Raw genomic sequence first — 22,792 nt, 5'->3', positions numbered from 1 at the left:
TTATGCAGTAGAGCCATTTGGAGAAAATGACTCATTTTGTAAAGGAACAGATGTTCTCATTTGCATAGTTTCTGGAGTCGCAAATGGACTTCACCCTGTCCCCTCAGCATGCATGCCCTGCAGCTGGTGGTACTCGATTTGTGACACTGAGGGAGTGTTTACATTAGTGTAATCCTTGGTTCCATACCCATGGGTCTCTCCCAGTAGGAAACACTTTCTCTACTGGATAATGAAGGACTCTAGAAGAGGCTGTGGTTTGCCTGCTCTTACCAGGTACCCCTGGGCCCCAGCTGCCTTAGTTGTAGTAGATGTGCAACAGAACTATGGTCAATATCAAGAGAAACCCGCTGACATTGGTGATTTCTCTCCTAAAGGGGATATCTGACATGTCACCATATTTTGTCCCTTCCCACACGTCACTGTGCTTTCTCCCTTCCCACATGTTTCTATGCTCTGACCCTTTCAACATGTCACCACTCTCTGTCCCTATAGATGTATCACAGCACTCTGTCTCTTCCAATGTGGCACTGTGCTCTGTCCCTTCAGACATTTCACAGCACTTTGTCCCTTCAGACATGTCATGGCATTTTGTCCCTGCCAATATGTGCTCTATCCCTGTCGATATGGTACCATGCTCCATCCTCTCCTTGGCTAATTCTTTGGGGGCCAGTTTGGGGCCCAGCTGTGGCTCCAGTCCACAGAATGCATTCCAGGCTTTCCAGAAGCAGCCCCGGGTCTCCTCAAGTATATCTGGAACAGAGGGAACAGGCAAAGGTCAGGAGAACAGGCCAGGACATAAGGAAGATTTTCTATGGTGTCACATGTCAGTGGTCAGTCCTACAGAAAGACCCAAAGAGTCTCTCCAATATGATCTGTCCTCAGCCCCTGCTATGGAACGTCTACCACCATCCTCAGAGACATGGAAGAGTGGGATAAGGGATTCAGGGAGTGCAGTGGGGGTGGGGTGGGAACTGACTTGAGCCATGCTTGCCTTCCACTGGCAGAGCCTTCAACAGGGCCCAGATCCTGGAGTGCCTATCCTTCTCTATCTTAGCCACATAGCCAAAGAGAGCTCAATAGGTTTAGGGCAAGGGCAAGTGACTGCTCCTCTGAATCTGCCTCCCCAGTCACTACTCTCTAGAGGATAGAAGAAATCCCTTGATTTCTGGACACTGTTCTCCTTGGCAAGCTCACAGAGAATGTCTTTCTCAGGTAGGTATCAGTCTCAAGGCCTGGCCCAAGATAAAGCACTCTGGACATTTGAAAGGGAAATAACTTATGGTTTTCAGGAGGCAAAGGAGGGAAGTCTAGGATTTATAGGAAAGTTTCCATTCAAATTAGTAAGAATGCCTTTCTGGGACTTAAATTGTTCCCAGCCTGTTCAGGCACTGGTCAGCACCACGGCTAGCTCCGGCACACCATCGTGGGTCCAGCGGCTGCCTGGAAACAGCTCCCTCCTTGATGACCAGAGGAGCATATCTCAGTTCCGGTGGGCACCCAACAGTATTCCTTGTGCATTGTTCTCTGTCTCATTCTGTTGGGCAGCATACATGTCAGCTGTGTCCCACGGCTGAGGTAGTACTATGGATGACAGAACCCATCCGCTGGGGACAGAGGAACCCCTGTTACACAGGGAGGATGGCTCCATGTGGGGGACCCCCAAACCAGGGACACAGAACTCTGCTGCCAGGGCTGAGAAGTCCTGAGCAGCACATTCTCAACACCCATGTTATCATATTGTCATGCACCTGGTAGGCCCAAAGAGGCTACTGTAAAAGGCAACTGATCATTTTGATGACAGCCCAATGGCTATATGATGGGTAGTGGGATGGCCAGTGGCCAAGAACACACATTTTAGAGTCAAACTTACCTGTGTTTGTGTTGTAGTGCCACTTATGCCTGATTATCTGTGAACCTGGGCAAGTTACTTAACTGTTCAGTGCCTCAGTTTCCCCATCTCTAAGTGGGAATAATAATTATACCTATTACACACACCTATCACACCACCTGGCACATCCCAAGTGGGCAGCAAATATTAGCCACTGTCATTACCATCATCATCATCATCATCATCATCATCATCATCATCCACCCACGACTGTGGAGGGAGGAAAACAAGGAACTGGGAGGTGCACCAAGGACAAGCACCAGGCACCTAACAAGCCCGTTTTCCCCCACCAAGAGGAGAGAAACTCCCAGGAAGTCCAGTATCCTCCAAGTGTGTGGGCAACCTTGCTCAGGATAGGCCACTCCTCTGCTCTGCACCTGCCCCCGGGGCCTCTTCTGCAGATGACAAGAGGGAGCCTGGGGCCTCTTTGGGCTATGAACTTCCTTATCAGGGGTGGGGTGGGGGTGGGGGGCAGATCGCTGCCTCCCCCCCCTAAACTCACGGCCTCCCTGGGCACTCTCTGCCTGAGACTCAGGACTAATCTCATTAGGCCTTTATCCCTGTTTGCGTCAGGGCTACAAGAGGCTCAGGTCACCCTCCCCCGTGGCCCCAACACTCCTCCTCTGGCCCATCTGCTGAAAACCTTCCCCTGGGCCTTCTGGAGTCCCCCCGTGACCCCATTCCCCCGGAACATTCTGCTTCTGCTTGCTAGGACTGAAATCTAACTGTCCTCAGACCTCTTTTCCCAGAGCCCTCACTCCCTCTTCTCCCCCAGGTTTCTCTTGTTAAGGCAGGGCATCCTCTGTGTGGCTAAATCCAATAGCCAGTCCTAAGTCTTCACCTTTCTTCACCCATCAATGTTTGCCTCCCTTCCTCATTTCCTGGAGTGCCTCTTGCTTCTGCCCAAGCCAGACCCTTTGTCTCCCCTGCCCCCCCCCCATGTCCCACCCCTCCAAGGGCTCACTGTGTCTGCTAACTCTCCCAAGCCCAGAAGTCTCCACATAGATGTTTAGAGGCATCTCAACCTTACAGACACCCAGAGGGGGCCTCTGCCTGGAAGAGCATTTCTGGGAGGAAAGACCATGGGGGCAGAGGTGCTGAGGTGGCAGCATAGGCCACACCCACCCCAAACACTCTCAACCAGGACCCCCTGCATGGTTTGGATCTTCCTTCTCACCTGGCTGTGCTTGGGGTGCTGGTCTCCTCCCTTGTATTTCTGCATCCAAATCTACCCTTTCCTCTTGACTGTCTCGTAAACTCCAACAGAGCTGGTGGAGCTGGGGAGAGAGTGGAAGCATGCCACCATCCAGGGTCCTGTCACCCAGACCGCACCTGGTCACAGCCAGCAGCTGGGCACCAGGATCTCCATGGACTGAGATGAGACCTAGTTGTTCAACTCCAACAAGAGACAGAAGGAACGTGGGATAGGGAAAGCATAGCACTTGGGGACCTTGGATTTCAGTTCTGGCTCTGGTATTGTGTGCTCGCGTGGCTTTGGCACAGGATGATACAATCTACCTGGGGCTCAGTGTCCTTCAGCTGTATAGTAAGGGGTAGGAGGCAAAATGCTCAAGGCTCCTTGCAGTTCTGAGTCCAGGAACCTATGCTCTTCAGATGGGAGCAGCTGCCTATCACCCTGGTCTGTTGCGTCTGGTGGAGGAGGAGGGCCTCTGACTGGATGAGTGGACAGGGCAGACCCGAGAGCTGCTTTCCTTCCAGGAGCCCCTCATGGCTGTCAGAGTCAAGCACTCCCCCAGCCCAGAAGAGGCTTTACCTGGTTTACCTGACCTCCCCCCCCCACCCCTTAGCTTAGTTACTCAGACTCAGTAAGGCATTTGCTGATGCAGAAGGAAGTATCCCTTTCCATCTGCTCTGTGACTTTGTTCTTGTCCTGAAAACACACATGGAAACTTTGGAAAGTAACAAAATCCATCCAATTTTTGTTGCTTTTTCTTTTTAAGGGTCAACTAAACAAATATTTCCACCAAGTCTATTTTGGCATAGATTTTTATCTATTATGCCAGACTCATTATATTTGAATCCCAGCACCTCCTCCATGCCCAACATATGGCAGGGGTATGAACAGGCTGGGCTGGCCCCTCCTCAGCCAGCCCACTCGAAGACCTGCCTGAGCCCCACCTCTCAGACTAAAATGTTGGAACTAAAATTCTGTTGTATTAATGACAGAGACTGGGTTTAGCCTCTAATTGCTTCCTGATGATGCCATATGTCTATATTTGCCTTCCCAACAACACTATCAACCCCTGTGGAAGAGGTTGCTGGGTGCACTGAAAGAGCCTGGGTTCATGTGCTGTCCCTGTTGTCCTGCCTCCTCTGGTAGGTGGTGAGCAGAGGGCCTGGCCCACTGACACTGATCCATAAGCTCCAATTTTCCTGTTCACCTCTCTCTCCCCTGTTGGCAGCTGCTTTGTGTTCTCCAGAGCACCTGGCACACTGGGTGGCAGCTGGTAAACACTCAACAAATACTTGGCTGCTTGAGAAGTGGGCACAACCAAAAAGTTGAGAGGAAGAGAACAGCAAACAACACAATCTAAACAATTAAGACCCTGAGCAACAGGAAATCAAGTTCTCTACCCACCACCAGATTCTTAAGGTGCTGGGAGAAGGGAAGTCTCCCTGCTGTCACTGATGCAGCAGGTGTGCACACGCCAGACAATCCTGGCTGTCCTCCCCATGTGCTCTAGCCCTCTTCCAACTGGGCTCTGTGCACAAGAGGAGTGAATCATTTGGAAACTACAGAGCAGGAAGCATGGCCAGACGGAAAGCCCAAGGTTGAAGGGGAGACCCTGATGCAGTCTGGGTTGACCCAGAACCCAGGAAAAGCTGCAAAACAGGCATGTAGACCTCATGGACTCATCTTCCTTCTGGTCTCCTCCCTAAACTTCAGACGCAGTAGGACTTTCTGACTTGGCCAAGTTCCTGTCCTGTGAAGTCTACTGGCTATGCTGATGGAGGTGATGTAGTGGAGCCAGGTTGGGGCCCAGCTCTACCACTTACCTAGTTGTGGTACCCTGGGCAAGTGATTTAATTTCTCTGAGCCCAGACTTCTTTTATCCCAATCGGGGTGACTGATACCTACTTCTTGGGGGATGGGAACGGCAGTGCGGGAGAAGGCTGAGAGGCACCCAACCCTGAGCTGGCTACAGAAGGCTGCCAGTATTCCAGTTCCCTCCCATTTCCTAATGGCTTAATTCCCTAAGGGTGGGTGGTAGCTGGAACTGCTCTGATTACATTAATTCACACTGAGGTTAGTGACCTTAACACTTCTAAGGAAAATTTGCATCTTAAAAGCCAAACTTCTCATTCTAAGTGAATACCTAATTGGTGGATTGTTAGTGGATAATTGGCCTTTTAGTTTAGTTTCATTTTTTAAAGCAGGGCCCTTTCTCTGTTTTTTGCCTATTACTGACCCATCTCCCAAGCCCAGCCCCCAGCCTTCCCTCTTTTCAAAAAGAATGAAGGAATTCAGTCATTCTCTCCAGAAACCAGCAGAGCCTAGTTACTGCTCACTGGGACTCTCCAGAACACCCTCACAAAAACACTTACATGTTTATCTGGAATTGGGTCCGGGAATAAGGAGATCCCCAGGATGGTGAAAAGGCTGACTATGAAGAGGATTACAGCAAAGTAGAGGTAGTGCACACCACAGATGATCAGGGGGCACTTGCTGTTTGCCCCGCAGCTCCAGGGTCCATAGGCAGACTCGAACAACATTCGAGAGAAGCCAATCAGAAGTCCTCCAGTCAGCCCCCAGAAGGCACCCTGGCAAAGGAAGAGCCCCAAGGGAGTCATCTGGAAGGAGATAGTGGTGAGAGAGACCATCAGCCTCACCTCCCCACCAGTTGAGTTCTGAAGTTAAAGTCGTCATTGTAGTCATAACAAAGGCTTTAAATACCTTGTAGAAGGAAGGAGAATGTAAGCACCAGTGAAGAGGCCATGCCTCTTGGGCTGAACCAAGACTTGAGACACCTGCACTTCCTCTTAGGTCAATCAAAGAACTTGAGAAACACTGGAAACACTTTAAAATGAGATCATGAATCGGCATCTCAAACATCATGTGTCCAAAAGGCTGTGGGTGACACCTCCATCTCCCTGGTTGCTCAGGTTAAAACCCTAGGAGTCATCCCTGCTCCACTCCTTTCCATCCTGTCCTGTCACCAACCCATCAGCAAATGTTGTTAGCTCTGCCTCCGGAGTGTATCTGGAATCCCATCACCCTATGGCTACCTCACTAATCCTCAACTGCCATCTTCTCTCCCATAGGTGGCTTCCCTACCTGGCCCCTGCCTGCACACTGTCCTCACAGAAGAGTGAGTTCTTCAAAGCATATGTTACAGAATGCCATTCCTCTGCTCAAACCCTACAGTGGCTTCTCATGGCCCGCCATCAGAGTAAAATCTCAACCCTGCCCCTCCACTGTGCCCTTGGTCATTCCACTTCAGCCACTGCATGCAAACTTCCTCCTGCATATTGAACCTGCCCATTTTCCTCTTGGCTCAGGCTTTTGTACTTGTCCTTCTCTCTGCTTGGGTCTCTCCCTAGATCTTAGTATTTCTGGTTCATCCTTCAGGGTTCAGATTCAAGGTCATGTTCTTAGAAGTCTTCTCCTACCACCTTGGCAAAAGTCCTTGTATCCCCCTTACCTCTGGTGCCTGCCTTGCCATCCTCCATTATCCTTTTTTATCTTCCAAACAATACTGCATCACTATCAGAAATCTTTATCTCTTTATTGGGTATAATTTGTCTCCTCCAGACAGACTGTCCACACTTTAAGAGTAAGGACTTCATCTTGGTTCTGGGGCTATATCTGGAGCTTGACTTAGATGGAGAGGGATGTCAGAGGAGACAGAAGATATGGTACATGGGCAAACATTTTGGAGAAAGGCCTGAAACCAAAAGCCAGGTGGACGACCTACAGGAACGATTTATTGAAGGAGACGTGCAGAATGGGAAGATCTAGAAACAGATGGGCAGCAGAAGCCAGATGAGCATGCCATTTGAATCAGAGTGGAGGAGAAGGCCTAGAGAAACTCTCTAGGTCAAAGGGGGTACCTGCAATATACTTGTAACCTGGAACCAGTGGTAGCAGGGGAACCCCTAAGCAGATCCCCAGTTTTCCTTGGCAGTAGGCCCCAATACCTCAAGCTGGTGTCATCATTGGGAGGCAAATTCTCATGACAGCCTGACCCTCTTGCCCATGCCCTTACCAGCAGAGCAGAGAGCAGCAGCTCTGGCATCTGCAGAGCCCAGCCACCCTGCCCCCACATTCTTGGTGCTAAATCAAGTCTTGGTGAGCTGAGCAGAGCAGAGAGCACTAGCAGTTGGTCTAGAGGACTGGACACCTGAGATGGGCCTATAGAAACCACCAGCCATGTAGAAGAGTGAAAAGATATTCCTGGCAAAGCAAATAGTCTATGCAAGTGAAGGGAGGCCAGAGAAGGCACAAGGCAGTTAGGTAATCAGCACTGCAAATCAGCTGGAATAGCTGGGGCCCAGGGGCTGGAAAGGGCAAGGGCCAAGAGGTAGGCAAAAGCCAGATCACACAGCACCTCAGACACTGTGCTCAGGAACTTATGCAAGGCCCAGTTACTCAGTGCTGCTAGGGGAAACAAGATATGATTCAAATAACAAATAAAATATTCTATCAAACTATGCTTTCAAAATCTTATTGATAAAATGATTAAATCATTAATTGGAATCTTTATTTAGTTTTAAATGTGAATGGAAGATATGATCTTCACTGCAGAAAATGTGAAAGGAGCTCACTGTACATCCCCTTGTGACCCTGAAATCTTTGAGTATGACACATCTATGTACAGAGGCAACAGAATTATATTTTCCTGCACCTAGATATGTGTGAGGGAGGAGCATGCACACTGCATCATCTATGGCATGGCTGAAACTGGATTACATTGTAAAGGGAAGAAAACAAATCAGAGCTCACCTTTTCCCTGATTCCGTGAGGGAGCTCAGGAGGAAATAATCTCTTGGAAAGCAATGATGCAATGGTGTGAACTCTTGAAGCACAAGAGACCCTCCTGGGGCAGCTCTTGCAAAGACAACTCTGATGTGAAGGCAAGCCCTCACACTGTGTCACGAGATGGCCATGCCAACATGTACCCACCTTTTCAGTGACTCTCTTGCAAAATACAGCAAGCAGGAAGATGGCAGCAATGGGTGGGGTCAGGTAACTCATAACTGCATGTGTGTATTCAAATAGTCGTTCACTGTATTCTGTTTCCATAATAGGGATGCAGAGAATGGTGACAGCAAGTAATATTATAACAAAAAACCTGTAAATTAAACCAGTAGTCAATGGCAATTTGATGAGCTTTATTCCCCCCGCCAGTAAAATATCTATAAACCATAAACTATTGGCTCAATTATTCCTTAGATTAAATTCAGATGCCCATTCATAAATGTAGAATAGAGGAGACAGCCACACACCTAAACACCAATAGAACCATAAGGCTGCAGATAAAACTACTTTAACTTCTGAATAAATAAAACTGTTCCATTTGCCTGTTACTAGATCATGGATAGATTTTTCACCACATTTGGAGGGTGTGTTTGGTCAGTCATGCTTAACATTATAATACATAGAAAATATCAATTTCTTGATAACACACTTTAAGAAATCTCAGACAGTTTAGTTCAGCACATAATTTTGAAAATTTCTAACAAGTTCAGAAACTTATTCAAATTTTGCTAAAAATTTTATGAAACTGAGTAGAGGCTCTAAATGTTCATTATTTTTCTTTAAATTTTTTTTATATGTTTACTTATTTTTGAGAGAGAGAGAGAGAGACAGAGAGAGAGAGGGAGACACAGAATCTAAAGCAGGCTCCAGGCTCTGAGCTGTGAGCACAGAGCCTGACAAAGGGCTCGAACTCACCAAGCTCGAGTTCATGACCTGAGCTGAACTCGGATGCTTAACAGACTGAGCCACCCAGGGACCCCCATATTTTTTCTAAATAAATGACTTTAAAATATGTATTCACATATAAAATTACACTAGATCAAATCTTAAGATGAATTCCAAAGATGAATAAATCTTAGTTCTGTATCAACAAGGGCTTAAAAATTATAATTTAGAGTGAATGACTATAAGATATTAAGGACTAATTCCTTGATAACCAAAGATGGCACAAGGATGTGAATTCCCACCCAAGTAATGATGTGACAGTTTGCATGAGACTAACCATCCCACAGATAACAATGATAAGTTGTGGGCCAAATATTAAACTACAACACTTAGGGAGCGAAAAAGCAGGCAGAAATGGGAGAGGATTTAATCCTTGAAAGAACACAACCATACTGTAAGCTGTCTACATTACCCAGCTTTTCTTCTGAAGGCTCTTCCTAGTCTGCATAGTGTGGGTGGCTGGAAATTAGCAGAGAGCCTCACTATTACTAGGTTGAGGAGTAAGAAGATAGAGGATGGGGATTCAGAGAGGTAGAAATTGTTACAGGGAAATTTTAGAAAGGAGTGAGCCATTGGACAAGAGGGTCCAATCTGTGTATAAACTTGCCTTATACCCTTGGCTGATCCTCAAACTATACATGTGGGGAAGAATGTCCAAATAGTCTATCAACAAGAAACTTCTGGAAGGTAGAAGTTGAGCAGGCTTCAGTGGCTGCCTGCAGTGGGAGAGATAGAAATTTGGAGTTAGAATCTCATTGAGTTAGAGGGCCTAACCACTTTAGGCTTTTCACTGAAATTCCTAAAGGGCCATGCCTTAGAAGTAGAGACTAAGTCCCAAGACTAAGAATTTGCAATAAGACTGAGTGAAACTGAAACAGACTCACCCTAATAAAGTATAAAAGCAGACCTCTGCAAGTTTAAGGTGATCAGCTAGTAATTTACCCACATGCTTGAACCAATACACTTTAGAAGACCATGATCAGAGTGTCTACAATAATGTATTTATTCAAAACAGTCGGTATGCAATAAAATTTACTAGGCATGGGAAGAAATAAGAAAATGTGATCCTTAGTCAAGAAAAAAACCACCTGATAGAAATAGACCCCAGATGGCTCAGATATTAAAATCAGCAAAGACTTCAAAGCAGCTCTTATAGCTACATAAAAGGACTTAAATGAAATAATGGTTATGAGTGAATAGATGGGAAATCATGACAGAAAACTGGAAACTATAAAAACTCTAAAAAGGAACCAAAATTAAAATTTTAGAACTGAAATTCCAGTTCAATATATGACATGAAAAATTCACTGGCTGACCTTAACAAATTGTAAATGGTATACGAAAGGGCCAATAAACCCAGAGGTGGGCTGATAGAAATCTAAACTGAAGAACACAGGGAAATTTTTTAAAAATTTAAACACACCTCAGTGATCTGTGAGACAATATAAAAAGGGCTAATATATGTGTAAATAAAGTCACAAAGAGGAGAGATGAAGCAGAAAAATAGACAATGATCAAAAATTTCCCCACTTTGGAAGAATGAGGGACACAGATCAAGGGAGACTACTGAATACTGAAGATGAACCATGGACTGAAAGGGGAGGGAGGGAGGGGGTGATGGTCATGGTGGGGGGCACTTGTGGGGAGAAGCACTGGGTGTTATACGGAAACCAATTTGACAATAAACTATTATAAAAAAATTTCCCCACTTTGGTGAAAACCATTTATTTACAGATTCATATGCTCAGCAAAACCAAGTCATGATAAATATAATAAACACATGCACACATACCCTTAAGCACATCATAACAAAACTGCTGAAAACCAAAAATGAAGAGAAAAATCTTGAAAGCCATAGGGGAAAAGACATAAATAGAAAGCAGCACTATGAGTTATGGGTGACTTCTTATCAGAAATAAGAGGACAGAAAAGAATGAAAGAGCATCTTTAAAGTGGTGGGCAAAGTGCTGTCAATTCAGAATTCTATGCCCAGCAAAAATATCTTTCAAAAACAAAGACAAAATAAAAACATTTTCCAATAACCAAAAGCTGAGAGAATCTATCACCAACAGACCTGCATTATAAGACATGCTGAACAAAATTCTTCAGGGTGAAGGGAAATGACACAGATGGAAACTTAAACCTAAGGTTGTAATGATGAGCACCAAAAAGGTAAAATATATGGGTAAATATAAAATGCTACATATATATATTTTCTTATTTTAGTTTAAAGGTAATTTTACTGCTTACAGTAAAAAAAGTTATTGTTATCACTATATTATGTGGTTTATAATACACAAAGATGTAAAATATATGACAAGCATAATGTACAAGATGGAAGGGGGAAATGGCATATACTGTTGTAGGGTGCTTACATTTTACATAAAATGATAGATTATTAACTCTAAATAGACTAAGATAGGTTAATAATGCCTAGAGCAACCAAAAGAAATTAAAATGGAATATTAAAAACTACTTCTAATCATATTAATGATGATGTTAAATGCAGATGGACTTAACTCTCAAATTAAAAGGCAGAGATTGTCAGATTAGATTAAAAAAATCAAGATTCAACTATACATGCTTTACAAGGCACTCACTTTAAATGTATTTAAAGGTTAAAAGTAAAAGACATTACAAATACTAAGCACAAGAAAGCCAGTGTGGGCTATATTAATAACAAATAAGCCTCAAGACAAGGAGTATTATTAGAGACAAAAGGGGACATTGCATAATGATGAAAGCATTAATTCCTCAGGAAACCATAATAAACATAAATGTGTAAGTACCTTATACCAGTACTTTAATATATATGAAGCAAAAATAGTCAAAGAATTGTACTGAGGGAGAAATAGACAACTACACAATCATAACTAAAGATTTTAATACCCGTCTCTCCTTATGGAATATATCAAGTGTTTCTTGTGTGTGTGTGTGTGTGTGTGTGTAATACATACATATCGTATATAAAAACTGTATATACAATATATAAAAACTAGACAAAAATTAAGAATACAGAAATGTCAACACATTTTAAAAGATAAAATGTCACATAGAGTATATTCTTGGATCACAGTAGAATAACTTAGGTATCAATAACAATAAAATAGGAAAGTTCCAACTACTTGGACATTCAACAGCACACTTCTAAATAATCTATGAACATAGGAAAAAATCACAAGGAAATTAGAAAATATTTTGAACAGAATGAAAATGAAAACACAACCTATCAAAACTTGTGGGATGCAGCTAAGCAGGCCTTACAGCTAATTTATATCTTTAAATGGTAATCATAGAAAATAAAAAAGGTTTTAAGGCAATGATCTGAATTTCTACTTTAAGAAGCTAGAAAAAAAAAGAGCAGCGTAAATTCAGAGTAAATTTTAAAAAAAAAGAAAGAAAGGGAAAAGAAAACAGAAATTGATGGGTAGGTGGGGGAACCAGGAAAAAAATAAAGGAGTCAACTCCTTTATTGGAAAGATTATTAAAATTGAAAATCCCTTAGGTAAGTTTGATCAAAAGAAAGATAATCCCCCATCACAAATTACCAATATCAAGATGGATTATTGCTACAGATCCTACAGATGCTGAAAGGATAATGAAATTATGGGAGGTGCTCAGAGCCATCACAGTGAAGATGCTTCTGAACATCCTGTTCACCAGTATACCAACGGATGCAAAAACCATGCTAGGCAAATAACCTTCACCAAGATCAGGACTGAAATACACTACTTGGATGATTTAGCTTGACAAGACTGATTACCAGAGGTCATACAGTCTGGCAAGATGGCTTCTCTCAAAAGCATGCCAAAAAGTGCACAGATGACGGCACAAATACTGAAGGGTATGGATGGAGATTATAGAACATGAGTCAAAGGTTATAAATCAGATGTTGGGAGTCTGCATTCTTCTTTTGTTTTAATGTTTTAGTTTAGAGAGAGAGAGAGAGAGAGAGAGAGAGAATGAGCAAGTGAATGAGCAGGGGAGGGGCAGAGAGAGAGGGAGACCCAGAATTCAAAGCAAGCTTCAGGCTCCAAAGCTGAGTTGTCAGCACAGAGCCTGACTCAGGGCTCAAACTCACAAACCGCAAGTCAGATGCTTAACTAACTGAGCTACCCAGGGGTCCCTGGAGTTTGCATTCTGAGATGTGACCACAATTCTAGATGATGCAAAAATTTGTTTAATCCATTTAAGAAAGGTACAGTTGATGCAAATGTGTGTGATTGGCCTCCTTCGCGTCCTATCCCCATCCTCCTCCTAATCCTCCTCCTTGTCTTGGCTTTCTTTGCTCTTTGAATGTCTCTCTAATTTAGAACTGGTTTGTCAATTTTTACACACACAAATAAAGCTACTGCAGTTTTGACAAGGATTGCTTCGAATATGTAGAATAATATGGGAAGAATATAGTGTCAATATTGAATCTTCTAATTCCTGGATATGGTATATACCTTTATACACTTTGGTCTCATTAATTTCTCTCAACAATGCTTTGTAATTTTCAGCAATTTTCTCACTTTTGTGATATTTATTCCTAGGCATTTAATATGGCTTAATAACATTATAAATGATAATGTGTAAAATATGATTAAATCTTAATTTTGATTTTATGCCAGTCTTGTTAAATTCACTTTTAAAATTCAGCAGTTTATCTATAAAGTCTTTTATGATGATTTTATTTCTATCCCCATGCCATTTACTTCCTTTTCTTACCTTTTTGTGCAGGAGAGCACTCCAGCATAACTTTGAATAAAAGTGGTTATAGTGGACATTTATGTCTAGTTCCCAATCACAGGGGATTTTTCAGATATAAACATTAAGTATGATACATACTATAGGTTTTAAAATATACATATATTAAAATATGCATATATGTTTTAAAAGCCAGAGTAAAGAAGTGCCTTTAAATTCCCTAATTTTCTAAGATCAAACAATAAACAAATAGGCACTAAACATTCTAAATGATTTTCATCTATTGTGATGACTGTATGATTTTCTCCTGTTTTCAGTTAATGTGGTCAAGTAACATTGATTGATTTTTTACTTAAAAAAAAAAAAAACTATTCTTTTCTTCCCGGAATAAACCCCAGATGGTCATGGTCTATTTTTCTTTTTCTATGTTACTGGACCTGCAAATATTTTTCTTAAAATTTCTGCGTTTATGTTCATATTGGCATGTTATGTATTTTACCATGTTCTCTTTAAGCTCTTCTCAATCTTATTTTAAAGATGTCTATTTTTAATGAGTTCTCAGGATACAAAATCAACCTACAGGAACTGGTAGGAAGAGGGCGACCATTGAGGGCATGTTAGGTATTGGTGCCTATTATTCCTCCAGCGCCAGTGTGGCCCACACCCGCTTACCTGGGAAAGCGTCAGGCCGGCTCTTCTCCCCCAGTCTTGGTGCAGCAGAACTCCGGACCTGGGAGTTGTGAGTGACCCCGTCCCTCTGCCACAGGTCTGCGTGGATAGGGCAGGGAGGAGCTGTGCCCTACCAGTCCCACCCCTTCCCTCCTTGGGCCCTGGACTCATCCCTCCCAGTGCTTTCTAACCCCCTCTTGCTTTCTACCCTGGGATCACTCTCTGCCTACAAAAGCAGAATGCTCCTTCAGCCTTAAGGCACACAGTTATCCAGCTGGAGGCTCTGATTAAGGGGGGAAAGCAGGGAAAATAAAAAGGAATCAAAACAGAGTGATACATGGAATGACTGGGAGAGCAAATGATGGTAGAATGTCCACCCTCCCCTGAGGAAGTGGGGGGTCTCTAAGAGCCACTTGGAGACCCCACAGGACCCTGGTGTCTATACACTGCCCCTGGGCTGTGGTGGGGATCATGGACTCTGGAGCTGACACCAGTCTCCAAAGGTGCAGGCCTGTGTGCAAAGTGTAGCCTTTCTAATGTATCTTTGTGTAGCTCAGCAATCCACAGGCACCTGGTAATCTGGCGAAGCTCCTCCATATTGAAGAGGGTCAGAAGAAGTTGGCGGCAGTCTGTCCAGGGCTACCTCAAGAAACAAGCCAAAGTACACATGGTGGAGAGTCCCAATAATCACTGAGTAGGGAAATAAAATAACCAAAGGCACAATAAGAGAAACCAAGAGACGCCATTAAAATAGCATTTCCTGAATGGACAAGCCCTGGACAATCAATGAGTCTCCTTTAATATAGCAATACTAACAGGTGCAGAGTGAATGACGAGCTTTTAAAACCGACAAGAGACAGTAGGTAGCCAAAATCATGAAGTGGAAGATCTCTTCTCTAAAGAAATTCCAGGAAGAAGTCACAGCCAAACAACTGCTCAAAACAGATATAAGCAACATAACTTAACAAGAATTTAGAACAACTGTCATAAAATTAATCGCTGGGCTTGAAAAAGGCATGGAAGTAATCAGAGAGAAACTATTGATACAAAGACTAGGGACCTTCAAAATAGCTGTAACAAGTTAGAAAATGCTATAAATGAGGTGCATAATAAAATGGAGGGGCCACTGCACGAATTAAAGAGGCAGAGAGAAGAATAGGTGAATTAGAAGACACAGTTATAGAAAAAGAGGAAGTAGAGAAAAAGAGAGGCAAATTGATCCAGGAGCACGAAAGGAGAATTTGAGACCTGAATTACAATCAAATGGAACAATATCCGTATCATTGGAATTCCTGAAGAAGAAGAAAAAAAGGTCCTGAAGGGGTGCTTGATCAATTATAGCTGAGAAATTCCCCGATCTTGGGAAGGAAACAGACATTGAAATCCAAGAGGCACAGAGAACTCCCCTCAGACGTAACTTGAATTGACCTTTGGCATGACATATCATAACGAAACTGGCAAGATATAAGGATAAAGAGAGAATTCTGAAAGCAGCTAGGGATTAAAGGACCCTAATATACAAAGGGAAACCTATCAGAGTGGTTACAGACCTATCTAATGAAACTTGGCAGGCCAGAAAGGAAAGGCCGGAAATCTTCAATGTGATGAACAGAAAAAGTATGCACCCAAGAACCCTTTACCCAGCAAGCCTGTCATTCAAAATATAAGGTGAGATAAAGGTGTTCCCAAATAAACAAAAATTGAGAGAATTCACCACCACAAAACCAGCCCTACAAGAAATCCTAAGAGGGACTATATGAGGGAAATGTTGCAAGGAATACAAGGTACCAGAGACACCACTACAAGCATGAACCCTACAGAGAACACAATGAATCTAAACCCATATTTTTCAATAATAACACTGAATGTAAGCGGACTAAATGCTCTAATCAAATGACACAGGGTAGCAGAATGGGTAAAAAACCAAAAGCCATCTATTTGCTGTCTACAAGAGACTCATTTTAGGCCTGAAGACACCTTCTGATTGAAAGTAAGGGGGTGGAGAAATATCTATCATGTAACTGGAAGTAAAAAAAAAAAAATGCCAGAGTAGCCATACATATATTGGACAAACTGGACTTTAAAGTAAAGGCAGTAACAAAAGATGAAGAAGGACATTATATAATAATTACAGGGTCTCTCCATCAGGAAGAGCTAACAATTATAAATATCTATGTGCCGAATTCAGGAACACCCAAATACATAAAACAATTAATCACAAACAGAAACAATCTTATTGATAAGAATGTGCTAATTGCAGGGGATTTTAATACTCCACTGACAGCAATGGATAGATCAACCAGACAGAAAATCACTAAAGAAACAACGGACCTGAACGACACATTGGACCAGATGGATTTGACAGATATGTTTAGAACTCTACAACCTGAGGCTAGGGAATTCACTTTCTTCTCAAGTGCGCATGGCACGTTCTCCAAGATAGATACATATTGGGGCATAAAGCAGCCCTCCAAAAATATAAACAAATTGAGATCATACCACGCACAATTTCAGATCAGAATGCTATGAAACTTGAAATCAATCACAGGAAAAAGTCTGGAAAACCTCCAAACCATGGAGGTTAAAACCACTCTACTAAAGAAAAATTGGGTCAATCAGGCAATTAGAGAAGAAATTAAAAATATATGGAAACAAAGGAAAATGAAAATACAACAATCCAAACTCTCTGGAACATAGCAAAGGCAGTTGTAAGAGGAAAGTATATTTCAATCCAGGCCTATTTCAAAAAACTAGAAAAAGAGCAAATTCAAAATCTAACAGAGCACCTAAGGAAATTAGAAGGAGAGCAGCAAGAACACCCCAAGCCCAGCAGAAGAAGAGAAATAATAAATATCAGGGCAGAAATAAACAATATAGAATCCAAAAAAAAAACAAAAACCCCACAAACAGTTGAACAGATCAATGAAACCAAGAGTTCATATTTTGAAAAAATAAACAAAATTGGTAAACCTCTAGCCAGGCTCCTCGGAAAGAAAAGAGAGAACACCCAAATAGATAAAATTATGAATGAAAATGGATCTATTACAACCAATCCCTCAGAAATACAAGAGATCATCAGGGAATACTACAAAAAGTTATATGCCAACAAACTGGACAACCTAGAAGAAATGACAAAATCCATTTCATGCACTACCAAAATTCAAATGGGAGATGATAGAAAATCTGAACAGACCCATAACCAGTGAAGAAATTGAATCAGTTATCAAAATTTTCCCAACAAATAAGAGCCCTGGGCCAGATGGCTTTCCTGGGGAATTCTACTAGACAATTAAAGCAGAGTTAAACCCCATTCTTCTCAAGCTATTCCAAAAATTGAAATAGAAGGAAAACTTCTGGACTCATTCTATGAAGCCAGCATTATTTTGATTTCCAAACCAAACAGAGACCCAACAAAAAGAGAGAACTACAGGCCAATATCCTTAATGAATACAAATGCAAAAATACTCAACAAGATACTAGCAAATCAAATTCAATAGCATATAAAAATAATTATCCACCATGATCAAGTAGGATTCATTCCTGGATTATAGGGCTGGTTCAATATTTGCAAATCCATCAATGTGATACAGCACATTAACAAAAGAAAAGATAAAAACCATATGATCCTGTCAATAGATGCAGAAAAAGCATTTGACAAAATACAACATCGCTTCTTAATAAAAACCCTCGAGAAAGTTGGGATAGAAGGAACTTACTTAAACATCATAAAATCCATTTATGAAAAGCCCACAGCTAATATCATCCTCAATGGGGAAAAAGTGAGAACTTTCCCCCTGAGACCAGGAACATGAAAAAGATGTTCACTCTCACCACTGTTGTTTAACACAGCGCTGGAAGTCCTAGCATCAGCAATCAGACAACAAAGGGAAAGAAAAGGCATAAGAATGGGCAAAGGTGAATTCAAAGGTTCACTTTTTGCAGAGGACATGATATTCTACATGGGAAACCCAACCAACTCCATCAGAAGCCTACTAGAACTGATCCATGCACTCAGCAAAGTCACACGGACAAAATCAATGTACAGGAATCGGTTGCATTCCTACACACCAAAAATGAAGCAACAGAAAGAGAAATCAAGAAACTGATCCCATTCACAACTGCATGAAAAACCATAAAATACCTAAGAATAAACCTAACCAAAGATGTAAAAAGACCTGTATGATGAAAACTATAGAAAACTTATGAGATAAACTGAAGAAGACACAAAGAAATGGAGAAACATTCCATGCTCATAGATTGGAAGAATAAACATTGTTAAAATGTCATTATTACCCAAAACGATCTACACATTCAATACAATCCCAATAAAAATTGCACCAGCATTCTTGGCAAAGCTAGAACAAACTATCCTAAAATTCATATGGAACACAAAGGAGCCCAAAGAGCCAAAGTCATATTGAAGAGGAAAACCAAAATGGGAGGCATCATAATCCCAGACTTTAGCCTCTACTACAAAGCTGTCATCATCAAGACAGTATGGCATTGGCACAAAAACAGACACATAGATCAATGGAATAGAATAGAGAACCCAGAACTGGGCCCACAATGTATGACCAATTAATCTTTGACAAAGCAGGAAACTGTATTCAATGGGAAAAAAAAACAGCCTTTTTAACAGATGGTGCTGGTAGAACTGGACAGCAACATGCAGAAGAATGAAACTAGACCACATTCTTACACCATACACAATAAGAAACTCAAAATGGATGAAGGACCTGAATGGGAGACAGGAAACCATCAAAACCGAGGAAACAGCCTCCTTGACCTAAACCGCAGCAAATTGCTACTTGACACATCTCCAAAGGCAAGGGAAATGGAAGCAAAAATGAACTATTGGGACCATATCAAGATAAAAATCGTCAGCACTGCAAAGGAAACAATCAAGAAAACTAATAGATAACCAATGGAATGGGAAAGATAGTTGCAAATGACGTATCAGATAAAGTGCTAGTATCCAATATCTATAAGGAACTCACCAATCTCCACACCCGAAAAAACGAATAATCCAGTGAAGCAATGGGCAGAAGACATGAAGAGACACTTCTCCAAAGAGGACCTCTAGATGGGCCAACAGGCACATGAAACGATGTTTAGTGTCACTCATTTTCAGGGAAATACAAATCAAAACCACACTGAGATACCACCTCACACTGGTCAGAGTCGCTAAAATGAACAAATCAAGAGACTATAGATGCTGGTGAGGATGTGGAGAAACAAGCACCCTCCTACACTGTTGGTGGGGATGTAAACTGGTGCAGCCACTCTGGAAAACAGTGTGGAGGTTCCTCAAGAAATTGTCAATAGAACTCTCCTATGACCCAGCAATAGCACTGCTGGGGATCTACCCAAGGGATGCAGGAGTGCTGATGCATAGGAGTACATGTACCCCAATGTTCATAGCGGCACTTTCTACAATAGCCAAATCATGGAAAGAGCCTAAATGTCCATCAAGTGACAAATGGATCAAGAAGATGTGGTTTATCTATACAATGGAATACTACATGGCAATGAGAAAGAATGAAATCTGGCCATTCATAGCTATGTGGATGGACCTCAAGGGTGTCATGCTAAGTGACATAAGTCAGGCAGAGAAGGACAGATACCATATGTTTTCATTTGTAAGTCTAACAGGAGAAACTTAACAGAGGACCATGGAGAGGAGATGGGGGGAAAAGAGTTAAGGAGAGGGAGGGAGGCAAATCATGAGAGACTCTTGAATACTGAAACAAACTGAGGGCTGAAGGGGAAGGGAAAGGAGAAGGGGGGTAATGGACATGCAGGAGAGCACTTGTGGGGAAGAGCACTGGGTCTTATATGAAAACCAACTTGATAATAAACAATAAAAATTTTTTAATAAATTTAAAAAATCAACATAGTGTACAAAATCAGTAGTGTTTCTATATGCTTACAATGAGTTACCTGAAAAAGAAATAAAGAAGACATACCCATTTACAATAGCATCAAAAACAATAAAATTTTGGAATAAATTTAAGCAAGGAGGTGAAAGACTTCTACTCTGAAAACTCTTAAGATGTTGATAAAGAAATTGAAGAAGACACATAAACTGAAAGATATCTTGTGCTCATGGTCTATATGAATTAATATTGTTAAAATGTCCATACTACCCCAAACCATCTGTAGAGTCAATGCACTCTTTATCAAGATTCCAATGGCATTTTTTTAGAACTAGAAAAAGTAATCCTAAAATTTGTTTGGAATGACAAAAGACACTGAATAGCCTAAGCAATCCTGAAAAAGAAGGACAAATCTGGAGGAATCCCACTTCTTGATTTCAAACTATATTACAAAGCTATAGTAATCAAAATAATATGGTACTGGAATAAAAAGAGATGCAAAAACCAATAGAGCAGAATTGGAAGTCCAGAAATAAACTCATACAAATATGGTCAACTATTATCAGACAAAGGAGCCAAGAATGTGAAGAAAAGATTGTCTTTTCAATAAATTGTCCCAGGAGAATAGGGTATTCACATGTAGAAGAATAAAACTAGATCCCTATTTTATATCATTCACAAAAAATAACTCAAAATGGATTAAAGACTTAAATACGAGACCTGAAACTATAACTCTTAGGAGAAAACATAGGAAACACGCTCCTTGACATGGGTTTTGGCAATTGTTTTTTGGGTATGACTCCACAATCTCAAGCTACAAAAGCAAAAATAAACAAGTAGGACTAAGTCATGCTAAAAAGCTTCTGCACAGTAAAAGAAACAACAAAATGAAAAGGCAACCACAGAATGGGAGAAAATATTTGCAAACCTCACATCTGGTAAGGGATTAATATCCAAAATATGTAAGGAACTCATAGAAATCAATAGCAAAACAAAATAGAAAATATTTCAAATAATCCAATTAAAAACTGAGCAGGGGTGCTTAGGTGGTTCAGTTGGTTGTGTCCAACTCAATTTCGACTCCGGTGATGATCCTAGGGGCATGGGATTGAGGCCTGTGTTAGGCTCCATGCTGAGTGTGGAGCCTGGTTAAGGTTCTCTCTCCCTCCTTCCCTCCCTCAACCCCCCCCGTCTTTCTCTCTCCCCCTTTGCTCCTCTCCCCCATTTACACTCTCTCTCTCAAATAAACATTTTTTAAAAACTGGGCAAAAGACCTGAATAGATTTTTTTCCCAAAGAAGGTTTTCAAATGGCCCCTAGGTACATGAAAATGTGCTCAACATCACTAATCATCAGGGACATGCAAATCAAAACCACAGTGAACTCTCATCTCCTACTTGCTGGATAACCATTATCAAAAAGGCATGAGATAACAAATACTAAGTATTGATGAGGATGCAGAGGAATGGGATCCCTTGTATACTGTATGCTGGAATGCAAATCGATGTAGCCACTATGCAAAATAGTATGGAGGTTCCTCAAGAATTAAAAATTAAATTACCAAATAATATAGCAATACTACTTGTGGGTATGTATGTGGAAGAAACAAAATCACTGTTATGAAAGGATATCTGTATCCTCAGGTTCACTGCAGCTTTATTTACAGTAGCTAAGCCATGGAAACTAAGTGTCCACTGACAGATGTTTGGATAAAGAAAATGTGATATGGATACACAATGGAATATTATTCAACCTAAAAAAGGAAAGAAATCCTGCCATTTGTGACAATATGCATGGACCTTAAGGACTAGGTGAAATAAATCAGACAGAGGGAGACAAATACTGTATGATCTCACTTACAGGTAGAATCTAAAAATACCAAACTCCTAGAAATAGACAGCAGATTGGAGGCTGCCCGAGGTGAAGAGGGTATGGAAGAAATGGATAAAGGAAGTAAGTGTCATGCTGAGTGAAGTAAGCCAGGCAGAGAAGGACAGAAACCATATGTTTGCACTCATAGGTCTAGCAGGAAAACAAGAGAGACCTAATGGAGAACCAGGGGGAACGGAGGAGGGAGAGAGAGTTGGGGAGAGAGGGGGATGCAGAACTTGAGAGACTATTGAATGCTGAGAATGAACTGAGGGTTGAGGGGGAAGGGGGAGGGGGGAAAAGAGGTGGTGGTGATGGTGGAGGGCACTTAGGGGGAGAGCACTGGGTGTTGTATGGAAAACAATTTGACAATAAAATATTATGGAGAAAAAACAATAAAAAAATAAAAAGTACAAGCTTCCGGTTATAAGAAAAACCATTTCTGAGGATGCAATGTAGAGCATGGGGATTATAGCTAACAACACAGACACTTCTCCAAAGAGGACATCCAAATGGCCTACAGACACATAAAACGATGCTCAACATCACTCATCATCAGGGAAACACAAATCAAAACCACACTGAGATAGTACCTCACGTCAGTCAGAGTGGCTAAAATGAACAAAGCAAAAGACTACAGATGTTGGAGAGGGTGTGGAGAGATGGGCACCCTCATACACTATTGGTGGCAATGTAAACTGGTGCAGCCGCTCTGGAAAACAGTGTGGAGGTTCCTCAAAAAACTATCCATAGAACTCCCTTATGACCCAGCAATAGCATTGCTGGGGATTTACCCAAGAGAGACAGAAATGCTGATGCATAGGAGCACATGTACCCCAATGTTCATAGCAGCAAT

At 41.8% G+C, this 22,792-nt stretch overlaps 1 protein-coding gene across 1 annotated transcript in view; it reads right to left on the bottom strand.

The window, feature by feature from the left end:
* The window catches only part of LOC115277814 (sodium/glucose cotransporter 1-like), a 58,772-nt gene continuing 35,980 nt past the window's right edge, over positions 1 to 22,792 (bottom strand). Inside the window, exons 12-15 of the mRNA XM_029922214.1 lie at positions 8,034 to 8,202; positions 5,456 to 5,671; positions 3,066 to 3,165; positions 1 to 750 (exon numbers count right to left, since the gene is read on the bottom strand). Coding sequence (XP_029778074.1) covers positions 296 to 750; positions 3,066 to 3,165; positions 5,456 to 5,671; positions 8,034 to 8,202 — 940 coding nt within the window. The 3' untranslated portion in view covers positions 1 to 295. The remainder of the gene's footprint in view (positions 751 to 3,065; positions 3,166 to 5,455; positions 5,672 to 8,033; positions 8,203 to 22,792) is intronic.

This window comes from Suricata suricatta, chromosome 14 (genome assembly GCF_006229205.1).
Source record: "Suricata suricatta isolate VVHF042 chromosome 14, meerkat_22Aug2017_6uvM2_HiC, whole genome shotgun sequence".
NCBI classification, from domain to species: Eukaryota; Metazoa; Chordata; class Mammalia; order Carnivora; family Herpestidae; genus Suricata; species Suricata suricatta.
Note: the sequence above shows the minus strand (reverse complement) of the source record. Positions and strands in the feature narration are given on the sequence as shown.